This window comes from Perna viridis, chromosome 7 (genome assembly GCF_037379345.1).
Source record: "Perna viridis isolate PV_CMFRI_1.1 ecotype Kerala chromosome 7, ASM3737934v1, whole genome shotgun sequence".
Classification (NCBI taxonomy): domain Eukaryota; kingdom Metazoa; phylum Mollusca; class Bivalvia; order Mytilida; family Mytilidae; genus Perna; species Perna viridis.
The window spans coordinates 48,946,986-48,972,454 of NC_142451.1; the positions used below are offsets into that span (position 1 = coordinate 48,946,986).

Below are 25,469 nucleotides of genomic sequence, written 5' to 3' on the forward strand. Positions count from 1 at the left end.
TACATACAAAATTAAAATCTAATATAATCCCAAACAAAATAAAGTTTAGGAAAAAATGTCAATAGTTAGATTGTAATGCATTCAAAATTAAATTATATGGAATGTTTCTTATTTTTAACAGGTTATAAAAATCAACATGGTCTGCGACAGTTTCAGTTTGTTAAAATATTTATATTGGCCCACTGATGTGTTAACAATATGTTTACAAAAATTCAAACAATTGTTATGATGTACATGCATAATATTATTGATACAGAAACTACACCAAGGCAAATCTTTATTTACCAATATCAATTTGCTCTACAGCCTTCTCTACCAGAACACTTGGGTCGGCAACTGTTTTCTGGAATGGGTACAGATTGTTGGCTACTACTCTGTTAAAAAAACAATACAAAACTCAAATGCATTGCATCATTTTGAAAATGTTAATAGAAGTGTGAATCATTCACCTGGCTCAAGACGGTTCAGTATAGTAATACCAAAGGGCAGCAACTCTGTGTTTCATTGCCTGATACAGAGCTTTTGTAGCCCACATTTTTCTGCAGAATTAATCAATAACTATTTCATTTCTATCTGTTTATACTCCTAGATTTCTTTTTTTAACCTTAAATCAGTTCTCAGTTGCAGATCTTTTATGAACTGAGCAAGTACAAAAGAGATCTGTCCAATCAATTTAACAATAATTCTTTTATAAAACTAAGATGCCTACAGAAACATTCTGTTTGTATCATAAGGATACACTCACCTAATCATCTGAAAGTTTTGTTTTTTCATATCATCTTGATCAGAATCTGTGAGCCTGGAAAGAATACCTGAAAACAGAAAAATACTCAAGTAGTAGTTATATCGAAATATAACAAATTTAATAAAAAATTCAGACTAAATGATGAAAATAATAACATTTATTCAATGGTGTGTATAATGTACCTTTGTGTATTGTACACAGTGCAATTTTGAAGGTCAAAACATGTGAAAAAAAAGTATCTTTTAGACATCATTTACAGTAGAATTTTGTAAGACAAAAGATTGCAATTTTGCTATTTGTTATATTCACCATACCTGGTTATATTGTACAACCTTTATCTATAACATGTTATATTCACCATACCTGGTTATATTGTACAACCTTTATCTATAACATGTTATTTCACCATACCTTGTTATATTGTTTATCTATAACATGTTATTAAGACACTCAAACATGATTTGAAGAAAATATCATTTAAAATTGAACACTTAAAGACGTATTTGAAGATTAAACTTTCTTTCAGTAATATTTCACTTCCAGTTTGTTAACATTATGCAATCTCTTTTCTCAACCGAAAAATCTTTCATTTCGTGGCCAGTTCTTACATATTGCATAATATGCACCCTGATGTTCTGGAAATGATTTCTATGTAAATATGAGTGCATTATACACTCAAAAATATGGTAACATACAATACAACAATTTTGACCAAGTTTTGTTGGTACACTAAAGCAAAAATGTGACTTAATACTTTTTAAAAAGATTAACAGCAATACTATTTTGATCATCTTTATGCACTATGAAGGTAGCAGCAAGTTACCTGCATGAACAGCTGGATGAAGAGTTTTGACACGACCACCCAACATTTCTGGAGCACCTGTGATTTCTGATACATCTCTGAAATATAAGTTAACATGTAAATATATGTATCATTATGTGTACCATGTGAGAATCAGTCAGGAAAACAGCTTAATAAAGTACATATGTATGTATGTACAGTTTTATTTTAAATGTTTATGAAGAATTCCAGATGGATAGTTCTTTATCAAAATTTTTGGCAAGGATTCAAGACACTTATTTGTAGATAACTGGAACACCTCTCACCCAAATACAAATCATTATTCGAAGCCTTTCATACAAAATTTGACTAGAAATTTCATTCACATAATCAGATATATTTTGTTATTTGAATTCATAGTAAAAAAACGAAATTTTTTTTTTTTAATAAATCAGTTACTGAATTAAGGTTTTAACCTGACAGGAATACCAGCATCTCTAATGGCTTTGGATGTTCCTCCTGAAGCTATCAGCTCTAGTCCAAGGGCAGCTAACTTCTTGGCAAAGTCAACAAGTCCTGTCTTGTCAGAGACACTCAGCAAAGCTGCAATAATATATTTATAAATATAAATTTAACAAAAATTTGTCCCACAATTTTGACTGAAGAAGTCTTTGGTAGGGCTTATCATAAGGATCATTTCAACAATTGGAAGTTTCTCTTAATCTATCACTGTTTTCAAGATATTGACTGAAAACTGTTGAAAAAAAGCCACTTTTCCGCTTTCAAAGGCAATAAATTGTACAAGGAGTCAGGTCTCACTAACCACTTCCGGGTCAAATGGCCACCCCCCTATGTAGTACCAAAAACACACTGAACCTAGAAATATGCATTGTAGGTGTATTATTGTACGTATTCTGATCAAAAGTAGTTAAAATAAAGCTGAGAATGTGTACTTTAAAATCATATTTGTAATTTACTACAAAAGTGTATGAATATTGTTTACATGTGTGAGTAATTTGCCTCCATGCTGTCAGTTAGCAGAAAAGGTAAAAATGTTGATTTTCAGTGTTTTTTATTTAAGTAAATTTTGTGAAGAATTTCTACTGTCATTGTACCATTAGAATAATGATTTTGAAAGCCTTATTTTCGAAGCTTTGCAATGGTATGCAACTTTCAGGTGTCATTTGTCCAGGAAATTCACAGTGAAACATTGAAAATTACTTGTTTAACATTGACAGTAATAGAAACTTTAGAAGTGGTTCGTGAGAGCTCATCTGACAACTTTTATCCCTGAAGACTTTTGTATTACTAATAAGAAGGATCATTTCAGCTATTGAAAGAATTTGGCTAAACCTAACGGTTTTGGAGATTAATGCAAAAAACTACTGTCTGACCCCTACACTGTATGTTCTATTTTTAGTAAAATGGCCTTTGGCCAGGTGAGCTAAAAATGTAATTTATCACAAATTTGAAAATATGCTTAATTTAGTTGCAAGCTTCCCAAGTTATTTAGTATAACATGGCTTGGTACTATGATATCATCTATATTGATTTTTCTGCACACCGTGATTAAAATAATCCCCAAACAAAATAACATTGGATTTTGAATCCATCATTAATATTCAGACTGTCATCCATCAAAATAAAATTATAAGGATGTTTCTAATTTTTGAACATGTTATACTCAGTAATGGTCTGGGCCAGTTAACACTTTTTATAAATGGCTTCAAAGCAGGTTATTTTGTATAACCATTCAAAAAATTACAAACATTCCTTAAATAAACAAACATTTGGTAGGATCGATAACCATAAAAAAAAAATTGATACACAAAATTAGGTAATCAACTATGGTTTTGGTTGAATTGCCAAGAAAATTAAAATTGCCTTGGAAACAGAATCACGACTGATTGGACAAAAATTGTAATACTGGATTTAAATGTCATCTAATTCGAACAATTAAAATTGAAGGGAGACCTCAATTTATGATATAACCTAAATAATTTAACAAGAGGCTCCCAGAAGACAGAATCGCTCACCTGGTTAAAATTTTGCCTTTCAAGGGCAATAACTCTAACAAGAAGTTGTCCGACAATTTTGACTCCATGAAGATTTTGGTAAGACTTATGAGGATCATTTCATCAATCAAAAGTTCCATTTTATCTATTATAGTTTTCAAGATGTTGACTGAAAACTGCAACAAACATAATTTTTTGCCTCTCAAGGGCAATAACTCTTACATGGAATCGTCTGACAACTTTGATCCCTAGCGACTTTTGTAGGCCCTATAATAAGAATCATTTCAGCAACTGAAAGTTTCATTCTATCAGTTTTCAAGACTTAGGTTGAAAACTGTAAAAAAAAAAAAAAAAAAAGCCTTATAATAGGAATATTTCAGCAATGGAAAGATGTTGGCCAAACCTAACAGTTTAGGAGATATATGCTAAACTAGAGGTTCAAGAGAGCCTGAATCGCTCACCTGACTATTTGCTTATTTGAAAAACTTGAGGAATGAGACAGGCTAAGTTAAAATCAACTAAATTGTCAAATGCAGGAAATGCTTTTAATAGCATTTTCATGACCTGAACCAGAATTTTGCTAAAGGCAACAATTTTTGACTTATTTCCGACCCCTAAGTTCCATTTTAAATATGGGCTGCCATATCTATTCACGGATTAAAAATCACAAGTCATTTTGAGCACAATACACTTAAGAACTATTATGCTTATTTCCATTCAATGATCTTAAGTAGTTTTAGAAAATAAGATTTCCAAAGTTGTACATGTGAAAAAAAAAAACAACAAAAAAACTGTTTCAGGGGCCGCAACTCCTACATCAGTCAATGAATGGTTTTGAAAGTTTCAAAATTTCAGCATAGGTCTTTCTCATGATGCTGAACAATATTAACTATGCCAGAAATTTGCTTAAGGCAACAGTTTTTGAGTATTTGCAAAAAACCACCATCTGAACCCTATGCTCTATTTTTAGTAACTGCGGCCATGTTTTTTCATGGATCAAAAATCCCAACAGTCATTTTGTGCAGAACACCCTAGGGAACAATCATGCCAAGTTTAAAACCTGTCAGTCTAGTGGTTTAAGAGGAGAAGATTTTTGAAAATTTGTCCACAACAATGACAATAGACGCCAAGTGATGGCATAAGCTCACTTAGCCTTTGGCTGGGCAAGCTAAAAACTACTGTACGATCCCTATGTTCTGTTTTTAGTAACAATGGCCATGTTTTTTAACCGATCAAAAATTTAAACTGTCATTTTGTTAAAGATAATACCCTAAAAAACAAAAATACCAACTTTCATTGAATTCTGTATGGTAGTTTTTTTTATGATGACTTTTTAAGTAACAACATCAAAAACAGCAAAAAACGTCCAAAAAGGCAATAACTCCAACAAGGGTCAACAGATTTTCACCAAAATTTGACCACAGATAGATCTCATCCATAGGTCCGGAAATAGTCAAAGATACCTGTCATTGACCGACTATTTTTTGCAATTGACCGGCGACCATTTTCCAATATCGGACATAAAAAATTGTCAACCCTTACTGCACATACTGCTGGCAAACTTCAGCTTATGGAGATAGTATATTTTTTAGTTTATCTAGTGGTTGATATTGGCTAAAATTAGGGTTTAGCTTAACAATTTCTGCAAATAACTAATTTCTTACATTCAAATTCTGTTTACAGTTAAGTAAAAAATGGTACTAATCATCAACTTCATCTTTCCATATTTTACAAAATCTGTTTTCCAATGAAATATTTTTATACCTGCCTGTTTCAACTTCTAGTGTATAGTCACTTACACAAAATTTAGTAATTATTTGTCTGTTCTATCAGATATTCTTCAATTTCTATTTCTGATTTAAGTTTACTGTATAGAAATAATTTTGAGCTATCATTGATAGATGAAAGTTTACTTACAATTTCTTCTTCGTATATATTGCTTATTTGTTTTTTAAACTTTACCTTTAAATTAAATTTTATGTTACTGTAAGGTTTATCAGCAGATTCAAAATCTTTCATATCTAATCCCACATCTTCAAAAATATTTACAAAACTATACCATGTGTATAACCCTTCATCAACAATATTTTCATTGAGCTCATATGCTTCCTTCAATAGGGGATTAATATTTCCCATGTTCAATCTGCAGAAATATAACATGACTTGTGTCTTAATAAATGATACAGTAGAAAATCTGCCTAGTTCTAATTTAGCAGAAAAATTACAAGCTTTTTTATCAATATGATTTACAATATCTGTTATGTACTATTTCAAAGGAAAACTTGTCTTCCAATGAGAGAGAGTCACAAACTGAACCATATTGCGCTGCTCTTTTCATAGACTTTATAATAGAAAATATTCTCCCATGAACCATACTCTACATTATATAATAATACTGGTTTCATCAAATCATCAAATAATTTAAATGAAAGGGAGATGGGTTCTGACTGAAAATTAGAGAATCTCCCTTTCAAAGCAAATAATACTTTAAGGTCTTTCTTTGTTAATTCTTGAACAGCCTTTTTGAAATTACCTCAGTAGGTTATAACATTTCCTAGAAAATTGTATTCTTTTGCCTCTACAATTGGACACTTTTTAAAAAATAAAGTAGCACTGGGGTTGTATTTATTTTGAAAAATCATAAGATGTTTTTTTTATATTCTCAGTTAACTGCCAATCATCACAATATTTTTCAAGTTTTTGCAGTGCATTTTGCAAACCAGCATGTGTGCTAGAAAATAATACTAAATCATCAGCAAAACTTTAACTAGAAATCTTGGATTGACATAATGTTACAGGGTCACAGTTACTATCAAAAATTTGATGTAAATCATTAATATAGTAGTTAAAAATAGTTGGACTTCAACTGTCACCCTGTTTGACTCCTCTGTCAATTGTGAAAAATTCAGTTCTCTTGTTATCTAATTCAACAGATGATTTTGGTTATGTTATAAATATCACTAATCACATTATACAATTTCTTCTCCACTTCAATGTCAAAGCAGAGGCACTAGTTTCATAGAAAGAAGCATTTGGGACAGTTTTTTTAAGAGGTCACTTTCAGTCAAAGGTTAAATTTTTATACTGTATATTGATATGAAAGGTCTTGTAACATGTAAATATTTGTGCCAAAAATTTATCATTTATATCTACGATCATCAAAATTAATGATGAGTTTACTATGTACTAAGTTAGTGCCAGTAATTGAAACTCTCTTCCTCAAAATTCTGATCTATATTCACACACACAGCATACTTCAAGTATGCCTACAAGTCAGTATTTTGTGCAGGTTATATGTATGTACAGTGTTCTGGTTTAACGTATGCCTTGCCAGAATAAACATTTGCTTCAAACATTTGTTAATACTTTATTATAATTGTGTTTTAATGAACTTTTTAATTTATTCAAAGTAACCAGTCAATGTTACCAACATGTATGAGGTGCAGTGGGGTAAATCCACAGAGATTTCAACTGCACTTGTTCTTGGGGCTGGAAGTGAAGCAGAGATGAGACATCTTTTAACAGAGAGAGTCAAACAGAACCACAAGTTCTATACCCAGTCCCACACCAACTTCTTCCACACCTACCTCCTGTAATGTGTCACCAGTTTCAGAACAAGCATCATCCAACTCCAGATCGGTGTCACCCAACACCAGTCCTGAATCATCACCAAAATCACAAACACCACCACCAAGAAGACCAAACACTCAAAAATACCCAGGAAATCATTGAAACAGGTATAGTCATATTTCTTTTTGTAGAGTTTGGCTATATTGCAATTCCCTTGTCTCAGTCCGTCGGTCGTTTGTTAATTCTTTCTTTGATGTATGAATTTTGATTGTCACAGGATAACTTTTTAAACATTTTTACTTAGAATACAAGAAATAAACAACAAAATCAATGTTCACATTTTTAATTACATGTATATCTCTGTCTAAATCATGCAATAATACTAAAGACCAGCACCCCTAGCTTTCAGTACCTATTATTTTGCAGCTAAGCAACTACATGTAGAAACGTGTTTTGAGAAATAATTACGCAACTATTAAATATTAGTGTTATATTTGTGTCAGAACTTGATGGAAATTGCATATTTAACATTGTTTGTTTAAAATACTACAAATCAGCTGCATGTTACTACACATATCCAATGTGGTTAGTACCTCAATAACAACATACTTGTGATATTATATAGATTTACTGAATAATTAAAACATAACCAATGAATACTGCACAATAATGGACATGAGTGCGTTGTCAGTTCTAAGTCTTTAGAGCATTCATGCATGATTTATAACGATTCTAGTAATCACTTCCTATCAAGTAGTCTGAAAAGCTTTTCTTGTGTTGGATCGGTCTGTAAAAGATCCAAGAAGTGCTTGATGGACTTCCCTCTGGAGGACTCTTTAAACAGATGATCATGGATACTGCTAGTTGCTGCTCCCTCTATTGCAAATATACTGGCACAACCTGCAATAAAAAGCCAATTACAGTACTAGTTTAAACTTGACATTTTAATCATGATTTTCTTATATAATTATTGTTTTGCATGAAAAAAGGGGGTTGAATTTAAAAATTTATAGATATCAACTTATTTTCTAATGTATACTTAAGTTAAACTTAATAAATTGAAAACAAAAAATTACAGCAAACAAACTTTAAAGATGTGGTCAAACAAACCTTGAAGATGTGGTGAAACAAACCTCAAAGATGTGGTCAATGTAACGGTTACATGGCAAACAAACCTCAAAGATGTGGTCAATGTAAGGGTTACATGGCAAACAAACCTTAAAGATGTGGTCAAACAAACCTCAAAGATGTGGTCAATGTAACTGTTACATGGCAAACAAACCTCAAAGATGTGGTCAATGTAACGGTTACATGGCAAACAAACCTTAAAGATGTGGTCAATGTAACGGTTACATGGCAAACAAACCTCAAAGATGTGGTCAATGTAACGGTAACATGGCAAACAAACCTCAAAGATGTGGTCAAACAAACCTCGAAGATGTGGTCAATGTAACGGTTACATGGCACACAAACCTTAAAGATGTGGTCAATGTAACGGTTACATGGCAAACATACCTCAAACATGTGGTCAATGTAACGGTTACATGGCAAACAAACCTCAAAGATGTGGTCAATGTAACGGTTACATGGCAAACAAACCTTAAAGATGTGGTCAATGTAACGGTTACAAACTTCAGGACTCAAGGTTGTCCACCAGAAGTTCTTGATCTGCTTCTCCAGGTCATCTTTTGTCCTCAGTTCTGTTTTTGGGTCAAGCTTCCCGAGGTACTTCTTCAGTGCACTCCAGACCATCTCAATGGGGTTGATGTTGGGTGATTCTGGAATACAAATTAAGAGAGCAAATTGTTTGCATGTAACAGTTTTCAGGATTATTTACAGTTATATGACATGATTTAGTATGACATGGTAATGTTTAACTACAAGTTTAGTACATGTACTAAATGTACTTCCTTACCAGCTGATGAAGTTTAATTTGCAACATTAATGAATTTTATAACGTATATGTTCATGTAAACTGTGCATAATAAAGGTGACACTCTTAGTAAAATACTGTCTTGTTTTGCAAAAATATAAAATTTACAAATAGGCGAACATGTAAATAATACCTGGAGGCCAAACGTCCCACCAATTGATGCCGTTGCTCTCCATGAAGTCTTTTGACAATCTCGATCTGAAATTGAGTAAAATTTATTACTAACACAACTAAATGCCATGATACATCAAAGAAATGTGAAGTGCCAAAAAGTTATTTCTTATGGTTTTTAATATAATAATTCCTTTTTCTTTATAATAAACTCACAAAAATATTTTTGGAATTATGAATTCGTGACGATAAATCAGAAAAAGAAGAATTAAACAATTTCATTCAAAAGCAGCTTCTTTTAGATAATAGAAGTAAACATAACTTACGTATGCTTTGGATCGTTATCCTGCATAAATCGATGGTCATCACCATAGGTGTTCCAAATAAAGGGCAGGAACTGGTCTTGAAGTATGTTGTTGACATAAAACCATGCGTCCATTATATCGTCGAACACTAGGATTGGTGTGGCTCCACAGCGACTGATACCCGCCCACACGTGGACCTTGAGTGGGTGCTTTGGCTTTGGAAACTGTGGGGCTAGTCGGTCTTTTCATCAGTAAACGGTTATCTTGTTATTGTGCAACTGCACCGTGCACTCATCAGTAATTACGATGTTGCTAAAAGTCTTTTGGTCTTCGATCAATGTAGTACAAAACGCAACCCGCTTGACTTTATTCACCTCTCATATAAGCTGGTGGTATTTGGGTTTAGTGTTGACGTAACCACTTGACTTCATTCCTGCATTCCTAGTGGTTGATGCCCCGAAAGATTCACCAATCTCTGCTAGTGTAGACTGGATGTCCTTTACTGACTGGCAGGGGTTAGACATCGAAGTGCGGTCAATTATTGCTTTGTCGATTTCAGTAACCGACGATAATATTGGAATATGTGCGATTTACCTGCCTCGTATTTCAAACCCCGCCCATCCATGTAACCCTGTTATAGACTCTGTTAATTGAATTTAAATTTCATATCAGAGTTTAAATAAGAAATACCCACGAATGTAAAACTTAAGTTTTATTACAGTCAATTATTGTCGTCTGTTATTAAGCTGACCGACGGTAATTACCACAGGTGTTAACCTAAGTCGTCATCAAAAATACTCTTTTGAACTAGAGGGAGTTAACACTGAAATTAAATTCATTTAAACACTTTAAACTTTGATATGCACAGTGCAATCATGATTGAAAAAAAATCAACGTCAGTGTGAACGGACTGTTAGATTTTTTTGTTCTAGTTAAACAAAAACATAAGTTGTTCCGTGCTTTGGTGTTTGCTTATGTTTTGAGTTATGTTTTTATACTAAGTTCAAGATCATTTCAAAAATTGTTTCAATGAATCATTGTTTCACTATCAATAAAATATTTTATAAGTACTTGCATGAAGATGCTGTAAATTTACTATCCTACACACCCAGTTTATATTTAAGGTACTGAAGGTCATTAGTCAACTGAAAATTTTTCGCATTAGAACAAAATATTTTTTAGCCTCAATTGCAAAAATGCAGTCAAATTGCATATTAATTATAACACCGAATGTTTTCTTGACCGCTATGCTTGAGGCCAAAATACTTCAAATAACAAAAATTTTAGTTAATGTTTCAACAAATGTGGTCCATGTGGAATGATCTTAAAACAGTTAAAATCTAATTAATTCCCTGTGTAAGATACAGAGTTCATTTTTCTATAATTCATCCATGTGATTCATCCCGCAATACTGATGCTCCAGTTCATCCAAGTTACTTTGCAAAGCGTTGAAATCTTTGAGATAGTGGTTTGGTAATTAGATATAATGACTCAAAGGAAAAAAAAGTATGTTAGGTCGCTCCTGCTTGCTTCAAACATTTGTAAAAGTTGTTTATATATACTAGTACATATGCATGTATATATGAATATAAATTGCTGCCCTATAGCGAATATACGTACTTTCTCAGTAGTCTACTTTTAAAATTTGTATGAGTAAAAAATTTTTTTTTTCTTTAGAAAAACAGGCCACCAGCGAAGGCCCTAAGTGTTGGTAGAGCACCACCAGTTGAACCTTTTCCACACACATCAACACCAAAGTCGTCCATCGCCGACACCAACCAGACCACACAATCAACCAATAGACCACTTATTACTACTACATCTAGACCACTTTCAACTACAAGACAGACAACAACGGATCCCTGACAGTCCACTAATGATAAGACAATGTACACTCCTGTCGCCCGTCAGCCAACAACCCTTCAAGTCCTTTTAAGGACTATCAGTTCCCAGATGCAAGATACAAGATGGTCAGGCAGAGCATTTGTCCAACATAACAACAAGGTTAGATAATTTTGGCCACAGATTAGCAGCAGTTGAGGGTACAACAAAAGCTATCCTGGAAAGTATCAACAAATTTAAAGCTGATAGTTAGTCGTCAGTGTTGGAATCCAATTTACAACATATACCGCCAGACCAACTGTTCAGAGACATACAAGAGGCCCACCGCATTGCCACTGAAGAGTTACAAGAACTCCATAGAGTTGCGACAGGGCCTGGTAACTTTGCCACCAAATTGGTTAGAAGACTTTACCCTGAACTGTTTAATTCACAGTGCCTCAGGTTAAAAGTCAATTATTATGGTGGGCCGGCGAAGGAGCTCGACCCGTTAAGGAAAGCTGTTGGAAAACGATATGTCACAGCCTTCTTCCCAAACGTCAAACCCGCTGCCATCTGGAAGCAGGCTGTTGTCAGCAAAATAAATGAGTTCCTCAGATGACCAGACTAGGAGAAAAGAAAGAAAGTCCTACAAGAAAATTAGCAGCAGTTACTGAATATTGACGGAGAACTTGCCATCCAGCTCCCCGACGATGTAGAAGTCTTTGAGGACTTTCCTTGAGTGCTGTTCTGAACTTACTAATAACCACCAACATAAACATAAGTTTTTTCACCATGTTTGGACACCATACTGCGTTTATTTATTATGTGTGAGTATTGTTAATGCACGTAGAAATGCTTTATATACAATTATTATCATTGTTTTTATTTATTTAATAAAACAAATCATTTTATTTTCTTGTTGTGTTTACACACATTTTAATACACAGTTCTTATGAAATACAAGTAAATCTGCAAAATTACTTGCAGTCATTCGTTTACTGTTATCGGCTTTGGGGAAAATGAAAGATTACAAAAAAAAACAAAAAAAAAACTAACAAAAACAACGGTTATATCAGCTACCGAATAAATCTCAATTTACATTATAACACCACACCTCCACAAGTAAACCGAAGTTGAATGAGAAAATGAAATAAAAGTTTCAGCGTGACTAATATATTCTATTACGTAAATTAAGAATTTCCAGTTAAAATTCAATTGCGATATAATCTAACGTGAACTACACATGTAGATTTTATTATGCATAGTAAAACGCAAGGAAAAAAGTCCCTAGGATTAAAATAAGGAACTATAAGATGTTAAAAGATATAAGGTATAACAGCTCCTGATCAGAATCTATCTGGTCTGTATACATCATAAAGTATACACAAAAAAAACATTTGCTGTTTCATTTCGGAAAAAAACCTATATAACAGGAAATCATAGTAGTACACACAATATGAAGTGTTAATTCTGAAGTAACAATTCAACAGGAAATGATAGTACAGTAAATTTCTATCACCGATTACAATAAATTCTCTAGATTCGATGATAGTTGTACAAAATGAAAATTTTCATTTTGATTTTCGTAATTATTTGGGTTTTTCATTCTTCCCCAATTAACATGTATATATTTCACAATTTTAATTGCAGCAGCTTTTACTTTCTATTAGTTCTAAAATTGCACACGTAGTTTACTGCTTAAGTTCGGGAAAAATTTCAAATAAAAAAAAAACCTAGACCCTCTCGTTGATTCTATTTTTAACAAAAAATATTAATAAACAACGATAGAAACTATCTATTTTTGGGGACCACTATTATAATAAACGGCAGGAAACTGTACCAAAGAGATAACAATATTACAAGTGATTCCCAACCTGAAACGAAACTGTTCCATTTAGTTTCTCTAAATATAGAAACTTCTGATATGTTTGCATTAGCAACTGATCGATGAATACTTGTGTTTTAATATATATTGCAACATTATCGATAATTGAACCTCTAATACCATTAAAAAAACAGTTTGTGAGAAACGATCAAATAATTTATATACATGCACATAAAATGCTATTAGCAAAAAATAAACGTGTACAACGAGTTTGCAAAGTTGAACTTCACAAGAACTGGATGAATCGAACCTGCAATCAAACAAAAGACTATTCCCTGAATCTTGGGACTAAATTCAAACTTTCAAAGGAAATTTACAATTGAAATACTACTACTAATCTTCGGAAATTTAGCATGACAATGAATTTTTCCACTAACAATAAAACAAAACTCCGTAAGCACTTCACAATAAACGTGGCGACATGGTAAATCCACGCAAATTAAAAATCGGCATGTCACCGTGGCGACACAGTGTCTCCACCGTGAATCAAGAAAAAAACATGCTCTCCATCGCCACCACGTTCCGTGGAGAAATTTTTAAAAATGATAGTGAGTAGTGTAAATTAGTCTGCATGGTTTTATTTGTGTATAAACATCCTTACTACCAGTACCCTTATTGTTTACTGGAAATTAATTGACAGGTGCGTGTCAATTTTAGCCACTGTGCAGCCACCTGACTGATTAGTTGATTGCATAATTGAATTAACGATACCTGTGCAGCCCCATTGCGTATACATATTATTTGAAGTAAGTCAAGAGAATTTTCATACATTTGTTCATTGATTAATTAAGAAAAAAGATTGACAGGTCCACTGTTTTCCCGCCAATCTTTCAGAGGTAACGAAAGCACATGGAACTGAAACTATGAATCAGTCGTAGTTTGTAATAATTAATTCATCGATTAAATCGTTTTAACACAGAAATCAACAGTCCATTTAAGTCAATTTACAAAATGTGTTTGCGGTTTTCATCACTCATAAGTTTTCGGCTGTTTGCCTATGTGATGAAAAAGTCTTGAGAGAGATATGATGTTTTGTTTACATGTCCGGAACCTTAATCTCATCATACTGAATACTTTAACCCTATGTCAGAATTTAACTAAACCTAACAGTTTTGATGACATATGCAAAAATCTGCTGTCTGACCCCTATGTTCTATTTTCAGTAATGGCGGCCATGTTTTTTAACAGATCAGAAATCCAAACAATCATTTTGTGCAGGATACTCTAAGGAACAGTCATTATAAGTTTCACGCAAATCTATTCAGTAGTTTCAGAGGAGAAGATGTTTGAAGAAATTGTTTACAACGATGACGGACACCAAGTGATAGCAATAGCAAATCAGTAGGTGACAATATTTATTTCAAATTTGAATGGTCTTGACATTATTTGACACAGAATATAGTACAGGTACATCAAATATTCAGATTAATCAGAAAAGTAATAGACATAATTTATAGATCAGGTTTACGTCAATTAGATCGTTATCTATAATTATCATGTGTAGAAGGTTTAGCCTATAGTCCAGTGGTTGTCGTTAAATTTTTTTGTGTTCATTGTTATTTGTTTTTCATTTTCCCTAGGATTCCCATTACCAGTTACCCGTGGTATGCAAGTTTTCAGGTCGGGAAAGTCCTTGAGGAGCCTTTGGTTAACCATGGGGAAGTCAGTTCTAAAGTTTGGGTATGCTGAAAAAAAGTTCTTACTTTCCCATGCCATGGTAAGTTGACCAAAAAATCCTAGAACAATGATGAATAGTTTCACTTAATTTTTTGTTTTGTTTTTTTTTTTTTTTTTGGGGGGGGGGTGGGTGGGGTGGGCTTTTACAGCTTTTGTAACTTTGCCACACTACACAAATATGAATGAGTGATGTCAGGGATTGGAGGGAACGAAGGTGGACTCAAAACCCAGACTTGGGAAGATGCACCATCTTATGTATATTTGTACAGAACATCATAAACATTTTTATAAATGCTACATAAGTAGTGTTTATGCCTTGTGACGTTGTGTAAATTGGGAAATACAACTCACTGACCCTCACCACCAAGTTTCCTCAGAACATTACAAGTATTATTAGAGTCAAATTTGCTGAAAAAAAATTTTTTTAAGAAAAATTCAACTCGTATTCGAGTCAAATTTTCTTCCTGGTCATGAGTGAAAAAATCAGTGACAGACAATGAATGGGGTGTGAATAGTCCAAAATGTACGTGCATGTCAGCATGGAATATGTTTAAAAATGACTTTTAAGTGATTATATCGTTTCAAATAACTGCTCCTTACCAAGTTCTCCTGTTGCCATCGTTTCTGAAAAACTTTGTTATGCAGCACGTGTGAAATGAACACTAACAGTATATATGGCGGGAAAAATCAGGTTTGACTAAATTCCTAAATAAACGGTCGTTATAGTAAACAAAAATTTGGTACTTAGACGAATTAATCGCCTTGAGTCACATGATTTAAAGATGGTTGACGTTCAAAATTTAGTGGGCTTTTGCATTTTGTTGAAAATATTTGTATTTTGTGGTACTATTTGTGCTTATGATGTATCCTTACATAGCGAACTGACCATAGAGTTCGATGCATCGATATTGCAACTCAAAAACCAAAATGTAGTACAAATGAACAAAAACCATAACTTGATTTCTAAGAAGCAAGAAGTAGGAAAAGCTAATTTGATAAATGTGAAACATTTGCAACATCAAATCACTCTTAAAGATGGAGAGGTTACAGAATTCAATCCAGGGGAACCAGCATTTCCGTTTCACATTTGGGACATTGATAAAAAAATTGTTTTTCCAAGTAAAAAATTTACAAATACATCTGTTCTCATACATGTATTTGACCCGGAGTCAGGGTTTTTAGAATGTATGTGGAATTCTGACAATGCACTTAAATCATTGGCAACATATGCATTAAATAAAACTAATTTCATATTCATTCCAAAAAGAGCTTCTTTAAATGAGACTTATGGTGCTTTATGGATGAAAAACAGGATTTTATCAGTGATTAAGAAGCATCTTGGAGGAATTTGGTAAGAATAATAACCTGCAAATCATTTCAATAAAGAAAAAAAGAAATGAATGTTGTAAGAACAGAACAGTAAGCATTTCTGTTGTGTTTCATTATTATCTAGCTGTTAAACAATAGCTCTTAAAGTCCTTGGTCTGCAAAATAGAAATTACCTTTAAATAAAACCTTAAAAGGTACATTTCTGCAGCTACAATACTGTCCTGTTGATATTCAAATGTTAGCATTTTTTGACTACATGAACTATATATTTTCTTTTAAGATTGCCATTTTAAAAATTCAAATTTATGAACATAATCAATGATTAATAACCAAAAATGTATATATACATGTATTGTGTACATTTGAAATTAAAATTTAGCATGACATCAGCAATGATAAGTTACTCAATTTTTAACAGGAGTGACAGAAGAATCTCAGCTGTAATGACACAAATGCATTTTTCAGTACAACCAGTTTCAAAGCTTGGAAACTTAATTGCTTCAGTTTTGCAGCAGTGGGAATGTGTGGATCATCTCTGTGGACTTGATCAAGTTGTAATTCAAATAGAAGGTATATTTAGTGTATACATGTTTATATCTTGTATTATTAAAAAAAAGAAAAGCAACAAAAAATTTCAATACACTTCATTAGTATTATTTATATGTATATTGAATTGTTTTAAAACTAGAGATATAAGTCTTCAAAAGCGAATCAGTCATGTAAATGAACAAAAATATACTGTTTAATTATGCAGTTATCTGTTATATGTCTATTACAATATTTTTATCTGTGGTAATAGGCCACCACCATGCACTGTATGAAGTATTGTATTGTATTCTATTCAATTCCATTCCATTCCATTCTATCCTATGTATTTTTTTCTCTCTGGGTGGTAAATTGGAAATGCACATAAGAAAAAACAATCTTAATCAATCTTAAATACTATTTTATATTCACATGGATCTATTTTTTTTCAGAGATTTCCCTTATTGTCCATTCTTAAAGGAACCTATAAATTCAAAAATATTTCTTCATATATCTTCAAAAATTATAAATTCAAAATCTCTATTGCAGTTCTTGTAAAAATAATATACTTAGCAAGCTATATTTCTTTTGTAGGTCAAAACTATCCAACAATATTAAAGAGGCTAGATGCTCGATATGACTGGTTGCCTAGTCCAAGTAGTGTGTTCACTAATAACACCTATCCACTGACATTTGCTGGAAATGGATGTCAAATATTGTCATCTGTTAATCAAACAGTTGCTGTGATAACTAGTGATGGATGCTCATATTTTCAAAAAGTAATATATTTGATCAAGTTACTTATCACTTAAAGAGTAATCAAGGGAACCAAGGTTATAGCAGTAATCAAAAGAATGTAATCCAGGGACAAAGACCAGACATGGAAAACAGATATACACAACAAAGAGCATAAAGTAACTAAAACCATACATACAAAGCAACAAAAAAAATGACAATGAAAGCTACAGTATATATTGTAGTGTAACAAGAGTCCTACATTTTACAGATTGTATTTGTTTTAATTTAATACATGTACTTATATAATTTGTTACATGAGTTATTGCTAGAAAATGTGTGCATGATCATGGAAAAGTTCATAAACATAAAAAAAACACAGAAAAAATTTAAAAAATAAAAATGAACAGGATATTCTTTTCTCATGATGGGTAAAGTGTACCGTATGTTACTCTCTGTAACTTAAAAAACATCTGGTGAGTAACTCAAATGAATCATAAAAGTTGATTTGTGTTATTATTTTTTTAATATGTATTTTCATAACTATATTCAGGTATCTACCATGGAAAGGTCTGGCGCCCTTGGAGTTTTAGTTGTTGCTGCCATTGAACAGACCGTACAGGACATGAATTGTAATGGAACAGAATGTTCACATCAGATCTCTATACCTGCTACTTCTGTAGAATTCTCAGACATTTTTCAAAAGTAGGAAATGATCAGAATTTTATTTAGTGGTACTTGCTATAAACAATATTTTATATGAAAGGGACAAAACCAAGCTCATAAATGAGATCAGAAAAAAATGAAATATTGACAAAATTTCTTGAATATTGATTTACTCTAAAAAAAGTCATATTAAACAAATAAAAAGCCTTACTGGGGACAAATGATAAAATGAGTTCTAAATAATATTGTTATTACCTTAATGACAATCCATGATGATTTATTGGTTTGATATTCACAACAAACACTAAATTCATTACTATGTAAGATAACCAAACCTGTGATGTTTATTTATAACCATTACTATGTAAGCTAATCACACCTGTGATGTTTGTTTATAACTAACAATCATCAATTTAAAATGTGTTATCTCTAATTATTTCAGAGGTAGGAGAATGAATGTTACATTCCAGAATACACCAACTTCAAACTTTTTTATGGCCATTGACAGAACAGGGAACCTGGCTGAGGTTGGCTGGTTCCTTTATCCTTCCATAGAATTCCTTATCTGGCAAGCTCAGTGGTATGTGAATAATCTGATCTTTTCAAGCTTTGATTTCTCTTGTGAATATCTGTGAAACAATACAAATTAAGGGATAATGGCTTATAGACCACATGAAATATATGGCACCATCCAGTGTTTGATATGAGCAATACTGGCTTTGTATGGCAGGCTTATGTATAAAGTAAAGTTGATTAATCATTTTCTGTCAATTATTTTCTTTAAAATTGGAAATAATTGAGAAATTTTTTACCATATTCATTAAATCTGCCATTACCCATTGAAAATTGGTAATATAATTAATTGTGTAATAACATGGAAGTGCTAAATTGAAAGCATTGAAATTGCTGGTACATACCAGTCTCCATTTTAACATTGATTACCAAACTTCAAAAACAAAATAGTGAAATCTGTCTTAATCAAACCTTTTTAAGACTGAAGGATTGTTTTAAGTTAGGTGGGTGCTTAGTTTAAACAGGTTCAAAGTGCATAAATTTTATATGAAAAGTTTGGGGAAGATGAGTTTTTGGAGTTAAATATAGATGGAGAAATGAGCAAAAACTTCTCCTTGTTTGTGCTCACTTCACCATTTTGTCTTTGATGTGGAGAAGTTTTTATAATAGATGTCATTATTGTTATTTTTTTACACAGAATTGATTAAAAACTTCTTCTCATCATCAATGTCTAGATTAGACCCTAGGTTTTCAGTTTATACAGAATTGGGTGTGTATACAAATTTCACTTAAATTGAAAAGGAAAGTACATGTATAACAAGGAATAAACAATAGTTCTTTCTCTGACAAAAACCTGGAAATATTGTAAACTTTAGAAATTAATTTATTTAAGGTTTGACTATAAAGTGAATTTAAACGAGTCTTTGTCTGCCAGTGAGATGGTTGTGGAAGTTTTTAAGGATCAAGTCATGCAAGGAAAGGAAGGAGTTGTTGTAAATGTTACTTTACCTGATCTCAAAGGTCAGTACAAAGTTTCTTGGGTAGTTTGTACAAAATTCTTTGATCTTCAGTTCATCTTCACATGGAAAAAATATCCATCAAGTATGAATGTCAACTTGTTTTCTCATGGGATTTTTTTTTCACCAATTTTGTGAGCAAAAAAAAAAAACACCACAAAAGAGTCCCATCATTCCAGAATACATGTTAGAGTGTTAGTTGTAAAAATACTTTAAAAATAGCTCCAAATTCAACTTACATTCTGATACATGAAAACAAATTTTAAGTCAAACAAGTTAGTTCATCATGAGTATCTATGGTACAACATTAATAAAATCTTACAAGAAGTGAATCTTCTGAAATAGAGTTATCTAAGTGGAAAATTACTGAAGTAATTTGAACTGTAGTGAAATTCTTGTGGTGTGGTGGACGTGTTTTTCAACAAACAGTCGGCATTCCAATGGGAACAAATTGTGCTCCTTTACTTGCTGACCTATTACTCACTCTTATGAGGCTGACTTTATAGCTGATCTGATCAGAAAGAAAGAATATCATTTGGCTAGATCCTTCAATCTCAGTTTCCGCTATATAGATGACGTAGTATCATTAAACAATCCTAATTTCGGGGATTTGATACATCACATCTACCCAAAAGAGCTTGAGATAAAGGATACTACAGACACTGTGAAGTCAGCCTCATATCTTGACCTACACTTAGAAATTCATGATAAAGGAAAACTATTGACCAAACTTTAAGACAAACGTGATGACTTTTCATTCAGAATTGTCAACTTTCCTTTCATCTGTGGCAACATCCCTTCGGCTCCTGCGTATGGAGTGTTCATATCACAACTCATATGTTATGCCAGAGCTTGCCGAAACTACGTAGACTTGTTGTATTGTGCTAGAACTCTAACAAATAGGCTTCTGGAACAGGGTTATGTTGCTACAAGATTGAAGTCATCACTACAGAAGTTTTATGGACGTCATCATGAACTTGTGGATCGTTATGATGTATCCATCAGCACCATGAAAACTGATTTATTCAACGGGTCATAGTTTTCCTTTCCTTGTTTGTCCACCCTGGACTTGACTTTTTATGAGCAACTCGGTGGGTGCTTCTAGAAAAGCAGAGGACGCTTACCCTACCGGTGCACCTGGTCCATGCTCCCAGTTTTTAGTAGAGTCCGAGTTGCTCATTTACTTTTGTTACTTTGTATGTATGATTTTAGTTACTTTATGTTCTTTGTTGTATATGTCTGTTTTCCATGTCTGGTCTTTGTCCCTGGATTACATTCTTTTGATTACCACTATAACCTTGGTTCCCTTGATTAATCTTATAGACTAGACATCATTGAGATTTTTTTTAAACAATCAATAGTAAAGTATGCTGTTGTTAGTGAGCTATGACTTTTCTTTGGAGTGCATTTTGATGACTGAAAAATATTTTATTTTCCCACTACTAAATAATTTATTGATAATTGATATTTGTTTAGATTTACAACTGTTCTCCAAGATGGAGTTAGACATGTCATTATCCTGTCCAGGTACTAAGGATACAACATGTGGACACTGGGACCACACTGTAAACTTATATGTTTGTTGCAACTCCAAATCACCACTCTGTGGAATGGAGCTAGGAAGATGGATCACTTCTTTCAGAAGGTAATGTAAATATGGGTGTGCAACACACGCTGAAATTTTAATTCTTTTCTACTAAACAATATTTTGTTTCAATTTATGCAATGTATATACTTCAGGTGTAAAATATAGATAACATTTTAACCTTCTATTGAATCAAAAATTGTATTAAACAAACCCACCAATTTCAACAAAGAAGTGGAGATAATCATAGATTATTTCCATCATCTACATGAATTTGTATTTGTAAATTGAAATTTAATGTCAACTCATAAGTTATTTTAAAGTGGAAATTAAATATCCTAAAATCACATATGCAGTCCTTTTTTTTTCAGAAAATACGGCAAACTCAATACACAAAAAAAACTTCTACCGCTGACTTAGAAAGTGTTCATGTACTTTAATGTTGCGTAAGTTTTCCAAGTAAATGAAATTTTTACATTTGATTTTTTATTCCATGTTAGGAGGATAGGGAGATGGCTAACAGATGTATCCCCTCTACTACCATTGTTTACCAGTAACACCTGTACATTTACAATGAAGACAGCTCCCTGGGCAATGCCATGGATTCCATCTCTCAACCTCAGATTTTCTAAACCTAGAACTATGGGTAAATTAAGTAAACTTATTTGTTTTGTAAAATTTATGTATATGGAAAGGGTTTTTATCTTTGTTTGCTTGAGTTTGATAGTATCTTTCATCTGAAGTTTTGAAGTATACATATAACACAAATCAATGTGTTTATAGTTCCCGATATATATAATTATATCATTTATTTAACTTTTTTACCCATGAGGGTTCCCTGAATGGTGAAATTAAAACTGTCTTATGTCTCTTTGTAGAAGATTCATACCCAGCCAGAATCACTCCATTGTTTTTCCCAGGTGCCACATTTGACAAGAATTACAATAGTCATTTCAAACCAGTTAGTTTTACTGTTCCTAGTAATGTTTCTAAAGTAGGTACTAAAAATATACAAGTTTAGAAAAATTAAGTAAACAATTAAATATGAAGTTACAGCTATTCTGAAGAACACAGTGGCAGATCCACAATTTTGAAATGGGAGGGTGTCCCCAAGTTATGGTCCTAAAACCAGTGAAGTGTCTCAGAGTTTATCTATATTTGCCTTGAAATCATTGTCAAAATGAAGTCAGCAAAGTGTTACAGATTCTGTCTGTATTTACCTTAATAAAATTGTTGTCAAAATGGAGAACACATGTCATGCATGCAAGCCAGCCCTAAGTCTAATTTCAGAACAAATGACAAAAGATTATTATTATGAAATTACACAAGTAAACTGACAGATTTGATGTTCTAATATGCATTTTGGATCAACCGATTATTCTGCCTTGGTCCAACATGTTTACAGATTGTTATCAGATATTACCTTTATTTAGCTTGTGATGTTCATTCACATTTATCACTTCTAAAAATTGCTATCCATGGTAATTCAATATTTGAAACTACAATGTACCAAAAATCTTACTCAAGTACAAACTATTTGTGAGTGATAGTTTATAATAGGCTATTGAACTATATTGATTTACATGTACCATTTTGTTTTAGGTTGAGTTGTTTTCTGTGATAACAGGCCATGGTAGTGATGAGAATGGATGTGGAGAATTCTGCATTACTTCACATCATCTCAAAGTTAATGGTGTGGAAAATAATATCACTTTCTCAACAGCAGGTTAGTTTTTTGCTTGGGACAACAGAGTTTTGTTATATTTATTAATGATCTTCCTCTTGACTTGCACAATACCAATGTTGATATGAATGCTCAATGTGCTGATTATACAACCTTACACAAATCTGGGAAAAAATATTAATTTGTTAAAACCTGATGTGAAAGGTGATCTAATAAACGTTGAAATCTGGCATAGAAATAACTGTATGTTTGTTAATGCTAATAAAAGTAAGTGTATGATTATTGGAACAAGACAAAAACTGTCAAATGTTGATATACCCTCCTTATTAGTTAATGATAAAGCTTTAAAATTTTCAACATACGAAAAACTACTTGGTGTAAAAGTTGATGATACTTTAAGCTGGAAATGTCATGTTGATCATATATGCTCTACTATTTCATCAAGATTGTATCTCCTAGCAAAGATTAAGAAATATCTGAACATTGAAACTAGATAAACTTTCTATAATGTTACATTCTTTCACTTATTGACTACTGTTGTATTGTATGGAGTGGCTGTGGCACTAAAGGACTTGCCAAAATTCTTTAACTCCAAAAACGGGCTAGAGGCCTCATTCTATCTAAATGCTGAACCTTTTTCTCCATCAGAACCCTTGTTCAAACAATTAGGAATCATGAAACTAGAGACAAGGATTAAATATCACAAATACCTATTAAATCTCTCAATTGGGGAAGCACCAAGTTACGTAAAGTTTGTTTCAGGAAACAAACCTTCTTTGCTAAGAAATGCTGAACAAGGAAACTTGATAATCCCAAAAATTAAAACTGAACTTTTTGGAGATTCATTCATACATTCTGGGTCTGTCTTGTGGAATAAGTTACCCAAACATTTATGTAAGCAATCCACGGATAACTCATTAAATCAATATAAAGCAGTACCTTAAGACCTTTGCATAGAGTATCATAAAAGAGAAAAAAATGTTGCCGTTTACACTGTTTTTAATGTTCTACATCCTATTAAAGTGTTTTGATATTGTCAAATCAGCTTTTGTTTGTGTGCGTGTTTATTAGTAGTTAATAGTTTTGTGCGAGGGCCTCAGGGAAGATAAGCTTGTAACCTAACTGTGTAAACCTATGGAAATAAAGATTTTTATTATTATTATTATTATTACATGTATTATTATTATTGTTATTATAGTTTGTATACTTGTATTTTTTCAAATATTAAGAAAATAGGTGTTATTATGAATCAGAAAGCTCGTCAGATATCAGTTCTTTTGAAGAGTGATCAAGGGAACCAAGATTCAAGCAGAAATCAAAAGAATACAACTCAAGGCTAAAGACCATGCAGGGAAAACAGACAACTAAGAACCAATAAAATAACCAAAAATAATGTACCAAGAAACAAAAGCAAATGAGGAACTTGTACTCCACCAAAAACTAGGAGCATGGACCAAGTGTCAATTTCACATAAACTTGTGTGCAATTGATCGTAAATTACGACGTCATAATGCTATTTTTGGTTGTGACATCATTACTTACGATCAACTTTACACTTACGACTTTTTGTGAAATCGACGCCAGGTGCATGGGTAGGGTAAGCGTCATCTGCTTTTCTAGAAATTCCTGCCAAGTTGCTCATGAAGTTGAACATTCATAAAATAATTTAGGAGGCACATAGGCTGTTGTAGAAATACAGAAAATTCCATATACACTGGTAGTCAATATTATTTATTTCCATATAAATAATTTACCAACATTAGGACATAATTAAAAAATCAAGATATGTGACCAATGTTTCTTTAACTGAAATGTTAAAAAAAAGTCAATTATTATCTTCTCTTGAGAATAATTACATGTAGTAAAATCTGCAGAAAATATGAAGTATATTTTTTCTTACCAAGGAATATAGTCTTGTGGGATCCTTTGTCAAAATTTGGCAATATAGTAACTGGGGTGGAGAGCAGCATTCTCAAGTAACTTCAGTAAGCATCGCAAGTTTTTCCAAGTGATTTTTAGTTTCCTGTAACATATAGGTACTCCGTTAGGCTGTGCAGACTTGGTTCTCACTGGTGTTGAGCCCAATGAACATGGTACTTGGCTGTATGGCAGAAATGGATGGTGTGATGGCAGAAATGTCTTCCCTTGGATTGTTGACATAACACAGCAAGTCAAATACTCAGGGTTAAGCAATACAGTACAGTACTTCGGTTATTACAATGGAATTGATCCAAATCCTAAACAGAACCCTGGAATTATCTATATCTATTCTTATCTTGTGTTTTATGAAAAGCCTCTGTGATATATTTTGTAATGCTCTATATTTTTAGGGGGATGCTGGGTGGTGATTTTTGGAAATTATTTATCTGTTATGTATTTTCCTAATAAAAAATTAACATTCAACATTCTTTTTTGTTAGTGGAGACAGTGAAGTACCTGTATGAATTCTACATTTTGAGAGGACTTAATGAAACAGGTCTTTGAAAAAAAGAAAACTGCATGGCACCGAGTCTCCAATTAGCAACATATGAAGTGCTTGCCTTTAGCCACTAGCCCAAAGCCTGGGGCTAGTA

At 32.6% G+C, this 25,469-nt stretch overlaps 2 protein-coding genes across 2 annotated transcripts in view; one reads left to right on the top strand and one right to left on the bottom strand.

Annotated features, from left to right (window-relative positions):
• LOC148613086 (bifunctional purine biosynthesis protein ATIC-like) overlaps positions 1-15,549 on the bottom strand; it is a 29,480-nt gene extending 13,931 nt beyond the window's left edge. Inside the window, exons 1-5 of the mRNA XM_088595121.1 lie at positions 15,444-15,549; positions 2,003-2,129; positions 1,569-1,645; positions 746-812; positions 286-374 (exon numbers count right to left, since the gene is read on the bottom strand). Coding sequence (XP_088451247.1) covers positions 286-374; positions 746-812; positions 1,569-1,645; positions 2,003-2,129; positions 15,444-15,462 — 379 coding nt within the window. The 5' untranslated portion in view covers positions 15,463-15,549. The remainder of the gene's footprint in view (positions 1-285; positions 375-745; positions 813-1,568; positions 1,646-2,002; positions 2,130-15,443) is intronic.
• A 47-nt stretch (positions 15,550-15,596) lies between these two features.
• On the top strand, positions 15,597-25,299 carry LOC148613087 (uncharacterized). Its single transcript, XM_088595120.1, has 11 exons — positions 15,597-16,194; positions 16,591-16,742; positions 17,292-17,476; positions 17,986-18,137; positions 18,541-18,678; positions 19,504-19,631; positions 21,104-21,272; positions 21,713-21,858; positions 22,091-22,206; positions 22,815-22,938; positions 24,933-25,299. The coding sequence occupies exons 1-11, from the start codon at positions 15,626-15,628 to the stop codon at positions 25,196-25,198; spliced, it is 2,145 nt and encodes a 714-aa protein (XP_088451246.1). The 5' UTR covers positions 15,597-15,625; the 3' UTR covers positions 25,199-25,299.
• Positions 25,300-25,469: the final 170 nt, after the last annotated feature.